At 34.3% G+C, this 7161-nt stretch overlaps 1 protein-coding gene across 1 annotated transcript in view; it reads left to right on the top strand.

Moving 5' to 3' along the window:
* Window positions 1-5664, top strand: part of RP2 (RP2 activator of ARL3 GTPase) — a 50658-nt gene extending 44994 nt beyond the window's left edge. The window contains exons 4-5 of the mRNA XM_059157673.1: window positions 1896-1981; window positions 3710-5664. Of these exons, the coding sequence (XP_059013656.1) occupies window positions 1896-1981; window positions 3710-3793 (170 nt within the window). The 3' untranslated portion in view covers window positions 3794-5664. The remainder of the gene's footprint in view (window positions 1-1895; window positions 1982-3709) is intronic.
* Window positions 5665-7161: the final 1497 nt, after the last annotated feature.

The following is a 7161-nucleotide window of genomic DNA, read 5'->3' on the forward strand; positions in this document are numbered from 1 at the left end:
TTTTTTGGTACTGCTAAGTGAGTGGACTTTTTATGGTTTTTATAGAATGAAAACCAGAAAAGTCAGACTATTTACAACACTTAAAAATGTGACCGTAGTCCTGTAATAGCACTCAAACTACACATCATAAGATAAGACTGTGTTCATTTATTGCATGATTACAGTTGGAAGAAGTAGCAAAAGTGACAAAATCTATGTTTATAAAAAATAAAAAATTAATAAAAGAAAGTGAAACATCAAAAAAAAAGTGACATATCCCATCCGTCTACTTCCTTCTTTTTTTTTTAAATTAAATTTATTTATTTTCAGCATAACAGTATTCATTATTTTTTCAGCACACCCAGTGCTCCATGCAATCCGTGACCTCTATAATACCCACCACCTGGTTCCCCGACCTCCTACCCCCCCTGCCACTTCACACCCCTCAGATTGTTTTTCAGAGTCCATAATCTCTCATGATTCATTTCCCCCAACTCCCTTCTCCTCTCTAACTCCCCATGTCCTCCATGCTATTTGTTATGCTCCACAAATAAGTGAAACCATATGATAATTGACTCTCTGCTTGACTTATTTCACTCAGCATAATCTCTTCGAGTCCCGTCCATGTTGCTACAAAAGTTGGGTATTCATCCTTTCTGATGGAGGCATAATACTCCATAGTGTATATGGACCACATCTTCCTTATCCATTCGTCCATTGAAGGGCATCTTGGTTCTTTCCACAGTTTGGTGACCGTGGCCATTGCTGCTATAAACATTGGGATACAGATGGCCCTTCTTTTCACTACATCTGTATCTTTGGGGTAAATACCCAGGAGTGAAATTGCAGGGTCATAGGGAAGCTCTATTTTTAATTTCTTGAGGAATCTCCACACTGTTCTCCAAAGAGGCTGCACCAACCTGCATTCCCATGAACAGTGTAAGAGGGTTCCCCTTTCTCCACATCCCCTCCAACACATGTTGTTTCCTGTCTTGCTAATTTTGGCCATTCTAACTGGTATAAGGTGATATCTCAATGTGGTTTTAATTTGAATCTCCCTGAGGGCTAGTGATGATGAACATTTTTTCATGTGTCTGATAGCCATTTGTATGTCTTCATTGGAGAAGTCTCTGTTCATATCTTCTGCCCATTTTTTTATATGATGGCTGTTTTGTGTGTGTTGAGTTTGAGGAGTTCATTATAGATCCTGGATATCAACCTTTTGTCTGTACTGTCATTTGCAAATATCTTCTCCCATTCCGTGGGTTGCCTCTTTGGTTTTTTTTGTTTGTTTGTTTTTTGTGGTTTTTTTTGACTGTTTCCTTTGCTATGCAGAAGCTTTTGATTTTGATGAAGTCCCAAAAGTTTATTTTCACTTTTGTTTCCTTTGCCTTTGGAGACATATCTTGAAAGAAGTTGCTGTGGCTGATATCGAAGAGATTACTGCCTATGTTCTCCTCTAGGATTCTGATGGATTTCTGTCTCACGTTGAGGTCTTTTATCCATTTTGAGTTTATCTTTGTGTACAGTGTAAGAGAATGGTCAAGTTTCATTCTTCTACATACAGCTGTCCAGTTTTCCCAGCACCATTTATTGAAGAGACTGTCTTTTTTCTACTTCCTTCTTCTTTTCCTCTTACACCCCAGGGAAGAGACTAGAGATTCTTTACAATATAAAGAATAAAAAGATAAATTTCAAAATAGATTTGGGGGCATGTGGGTGGCTCAGTTGGTTAAGCATCTGACTCTTGATTTCATCTCAGGGTGGTGAGATTGAGCCCTAGTTCGGGCTCTGCAGTGGGTGTGGAGCCTGCTTAAGATTGTCCCTCTCCTTCTGCCCCTCCCCACGCTTTCCTAAATAAATAAGTAAATAATTTGTATTCATATTCAGACAACACTTCTTGGGTTTGCTTATAGGTCCCGTTATTGCCTTGGAGTTTAATGGAGATGGAGCTGTAGAAGGATGCCAACTTATCGTCAATGAGATATTCAATGGAACCAAGGTACAAGATTTTATTGATTATTGTTATTTCAATCAGACCTTTCAGGTCATTTCCTTTTCTTTACAATTAAATAGTACTTTTATCCCTGTAGTTGCTTGGAATTAAACAGACCATGATTTTTAGAATCTGTGGTAAACAGTTGGGAGCTAAGCTTTGGTTTTTCCTTGCCAAATTAAGATTTTAATTGCTTAAAAATTTACAAAATAAGAATCTACTAATTTAAATTTTTTTTATTATTTGTCAGAGAGAGAGAGAGAGCACAAGCAGAGGGAATGGCAGGCAGAGGGAGAAGCAGGCTCCCCACTAAGCAAGGAGACCCATGTGGGGCTTGATCCCAGGACCCCAAGGTTACGACCTGAGCTGAAGGCAGGCACTTTTTACTCACTGAACCACCCAGGTGTCCCAAGAATCTGTTCATTTAAAAACCTCCAATAAGACATGAGTTTCGAAAGTAAAAAGTCTCATTAAATGTCTAAGTTCTTCCTTTTTTGAAAACTAGTGTATGTTGAAAAATGTCATATTTCTAAGATTATGTACCTTAGATGGATGATCCTCGTGCCCACTGTTCATTTTTATTTGCTTCAGTAATGCTTCATCAAACATTGAAGCTGGGTGGGGGGGCGCCTGGGTGGCTCAGTCAGTTGAGCGTCCAGTTCTTGATCTCAGCTCAGGTCTTGATCTCACGGTTTTGAAAACAGCACAGAGCCCATTAAAAAGAAATGAATTTGAGCTGTATCTAGAAGTCATTACATATAGGTCGTTTCTAGATATGTTGGGGTTGGTGTATCTAAGAATTTCAGACTTAAATAACTTAATATAACTTAAAAACCAAACATAGGAGTACTGAGTGAGTATAGATATAACTAATAGTTTTTTGGATAAATATCTGAGATAAAATATCTGGTTTTGTTGTCTGACTTGGCTAATAGTTTCTTAAATTTGCATAATTTAAAGTACTTTGCCTTTTGTCTCATTTTATCATCACAGCAGTACTAAGGGAAAGGGCAAATATGATAGGTTGAATAGAAAAGGGAGCAAAGAGAAAACGGTTCTGTGATTTGGAGATTTTAAATCTGAATGAGTCAAAGATGATCTAATCCAATGTTCTCATTTTACAGGTGTGGAAAGTGAGCCCAGAGAGGTTTATTGAATGAACTGTCAGCATCATACAGCTAGATTATGATAAAGCTAGAAGAGAGTCCAGGTCTCCTCTAATTCGTGGCTGACATGTGTAAAAATGATTTTTGAAGGGTTCTACTGAGTACTGCTTTCATGTTTAGCAGATAGTTCATTTAAAACTAGTAATACATCTTTAGCAGCTTTAAAAATGATAACCTCAAGTCTTGCTTCTCAGCCTAATGAGATTGTTATTAGGAAATAGAAGAAACTAAGAAGTCTTTAAATAAACTTCTCTATTCAGTAGCTTTCATAATATTGACTCTCATATACTTAAAAGACAGTAAAAGTCCAAGTGTGATTAAGTGTAACAGAAATATTATGAAAGCAAAGACCTTGATTATATCCTAAGTTCTTTTAAATGAGCTCAGTTTACATTATGGCTACTGAAACTATATTGTATAGATTCTACAGAATATGATTAAATATTATATAAATGGTATACTTGAATTTCTTTTAATAGGAAGCTTGTCATTATTCTGTGGACAATGCAGGCTTTGAAATTTGGGGATTACTGGTATTTATTTTTTGCTTCTTTTGTATTTAAAATAGATGTTTGTATCAGAAAGCAAGGAGACAGCATCTGGAGATGTAGACAGCTTCTACAACTTTGCTGACATACAGATGGGAATATGAAGTGCAATATGGAACCAAGGACTTGGTATTAAGCCCTTTTTAATTTGTGTATTAGCAACGAATTTTACTAATGATGAAACTGTTAATGACTATTTTTTAGTAAATGATTGAATACCGCATCGTTTACTTCAGGTTCAAAAATTGTTTTGGGATACGTGGTTGGCTCAGTCGGCAGAGCATAGAGTTCTTGATCTCAGGGTTGTGAGTTCAAGCTCTGTGTTGGGCGTGGAGCCTACCAAAAAAAAAAAAAGTTCATTTTAAATTCAGTGGTTTTAATCAGCTTAGAAACTATTTAACCTACTTCAATAAGGTTGTGGTTTTGTTTCTCTGCTTATGATCATTATTAGAACATAGAAGTGGCTTGCAGGTCATGATTTTAATCCTAATTTTTCTTTCCATTCTCTAAGAATTTAAACTTTCCTCAGTGCTCCATATTGTTTGAGAATACATTTCATTGCTTCTTTTCTTTTTTTATCGAGAGATTTGTTACTAGCTGATCATTTAGAATGAACCTCTACACATTTTTTTTGTGTATACATAGCCAATTAAGTAATTGCTTCCTAGTTGCATAATGTGGCAAATGAGATTTTGTATGCAGAATTGATATAATACTTTGTAAATTGAATTTTTTTTAATTAATAGGGATTTGATAACCAGCAATTAACTCTACTAACTGATGTTGGTATAGCTGTTTAAAGACTACTTTGTGAGTAGTATGATTATGTGAATAAATTCCACACCGTTTAGTTTTTTTAATGCAACTGCTAGGTGACTCTTCTGCTTCCTGGTAAGAAAAGGTGTATGCAGTACTTAAAAGTATAGAAACCTGATCACCGGCAGGTTTCAGAAAAGTGAAATCACTAGCTCTTGTGGTTTATCAGGAGAATGAGGACAAAATCTTGTGACATTTAAATGTCATGAAATGCTTAGGCATGATGATAAGCTAGGCAGATATTTTTTTTAAAAACTAGAGAAATTTGATTTCCAGCAGATATACCATTCATCAAGTAATGTTCAAGCGTGACGAAATTGTTTTTGGCTGCTTTAAAGCATTATTTCCCAAATCAAGCTGACTGTAATAATTTGCCAGGAATCAAGGGAGAGCTACTTATTTAAAAATCCACATCCTTGGACCCAGTCCCCAGATACACTGATTCATTCTCCAGGGGGAACCCGGTTGTGAGGAGTTTGTTGTAACCTAAAGTAATCAGCTCAGAAGATGTTCATTGGGCGATCTGGAGAGAAGGGACTGAACCTGCCATGTACATCGTATGTAGCAGCTAATAGGAAATTAGCTTTCATAGGTCTATTTTTTAAAGGAACCTTAAATTTAAATCTATTTTGGTAAAACCAAGACTGAAGATAGCCACTTATAGAAATCCCTCTTATGATTGTTACTGAAAATGTATTTTCATGTGTAAACTGCTTTTGAATATATCAGATTAATTTATAACTACGATATTGAACTGTGTGTTAATGTTCAGAAATAATGCATTCAAAGACTTTTCACTTTAATAAGGAAAATTGACTACCTACCCTGTGTCTGGCCTCGTGCTAACCATTAGCTTTGTATCATTTCAGTCTTTTGTAAGAGCACTCTATACTACATAATCAACCTCTTCTTTAAATCAGAATGGTTTCATGAGATGCAAATAAAACTTGGTGACAGATTTAACATAATTTTAATCATGATTTACAAATAAGCTTTGCAATTAGTGGTCAGAGGGCATTGATTTTTCCCACCGTTAAGCTAAATTAAATATATTCCTTCTGGTTTTGATTACATTATTAAACCCCATTATTCACACTAAAAGTAATTGCTGTACTTTATGTTTTTCAAAAATAAATACAATATTACACAAAACTGTAAACCGAGTTCTTTATTTTATCTATAGTATTTTAGCAAAAAACTCAGGAATACAACATATAAGGGAGATGTTAATTTTAAAATACCCACTAAGTTTAGTATCTATTAACCAACCAAAGCCTAAACTTTTATATTCTTCAGTTGAATAAGAGCTTTTACCCGAGTTTGATTTGTCTTTAAGGATAGTCATTTGGCTTCTGAATGTTTGAAAAGATTTTTAAAACTAAGTAGTGCTATGGTTGTTGTTTCTATAATTCCAAACTTTGATAGTAATTGTACTACATTTCATTTTAAAAAAATGAATTTTTGTAGCTTTTGAAATCATGAACATTTATTAGCAAGGACAAATTAGTAATTTTATTAAGTTATACATGTTTAAACATTAGCTTATTTCTCTTGTGTTATTAGTACTGCTGTTTTTGCTTCTGTATATTTCTGTCTAGCTTTTGTATGTAATTTATATTTAGTGTTTATAAAACGTGATTTGTAATAAATGTTGTTAAAACAAAAATGGCTGGGACGCCTGGCTGGCTCAGTCGGTAGAGCACGCGACTCTTGATCTCAGGGTTGTGCGTTCAAGCACCATGCTGGGGGGTAGTTTACTTTAAAAAATAAATAAATAAAATGAAAATGGCTTATCACTTAATTTTTGAGGTACACTTCTATAACACTCAGCTACTCATACATGTGCCAAGATTTGATCGTGGCACAAAATTTTTAATGACAAAAGTAAAATAGAAATTTCTAATCTCTCTTATGTTAATGAGACGTGAGCTGGTGTGTCTGTGTGTGCGTGCATGTGTGTGTTTGTGTGTGTGTATACAAAAACACTCTAGAGTAATGCAAAGGTAGTAGAAAACTTGTTTTTAATCTAAGGAATTTCCAATATAATGCTTCCCTTGTTAAAAGATATATTTTATTATGATTGGATACTGGAATATTTACTAAGATTAGACATTTCTCCCATATTTAATAATGAGTTTTTTATGATATAATTTCTTGCAGGTATATACAAATGGCCCTTATTTACCAAATTTACCAGCCATTTGTACCCAACCTCTCCATCTACTAGCCCATAAATCAGAAGTACTGAAACTGCAGCTTGTTTAGTTTTTTAAATAAAATCAGAAATACTGAAACTACAAATTGGCTAGTTTTTAAATAACATTTGCTATTATTTTTTTCTATGTATGAAGAATTTCCATGTACATTTAGAGCATGAGAGGGAAATAGAAATGTATAAGACAATAGAAAAATTACTTTCTATTTATTGGATAATTCTTGCTGTGCTGAGTTTAAAATTTATTTTTCTCATTTAAAAGGGACATATTTAACTTTGTTCTCTGTAGAAAGAAATGATATTGTAATTTTGTAATTAGGGTATGATTACTCATTCAAAATCCATTCTAGAAAATACTTTATCCTTTAAAAGCCTAACACTAAAAAATTTGAATTTTTAATCATGAAAGCCTTTTTTTCCTTTTTTTTTTTTTTTTTGGCA

Source organism: Mustela lutreola, chromosome X (assembly GCF_030435805.1).
Source record: "Mustela lutreola isolate mMusLut2 chromosome X, mMusLut2.pri, whole genome shotgun sequence".
In the NCBI taxonomy this organism is placed as follows: Eukaryota; Metazoa; Chordata; class Mammalia; order Carnivora; family Mustelidae; genus Mustela; species Mustela lutreola.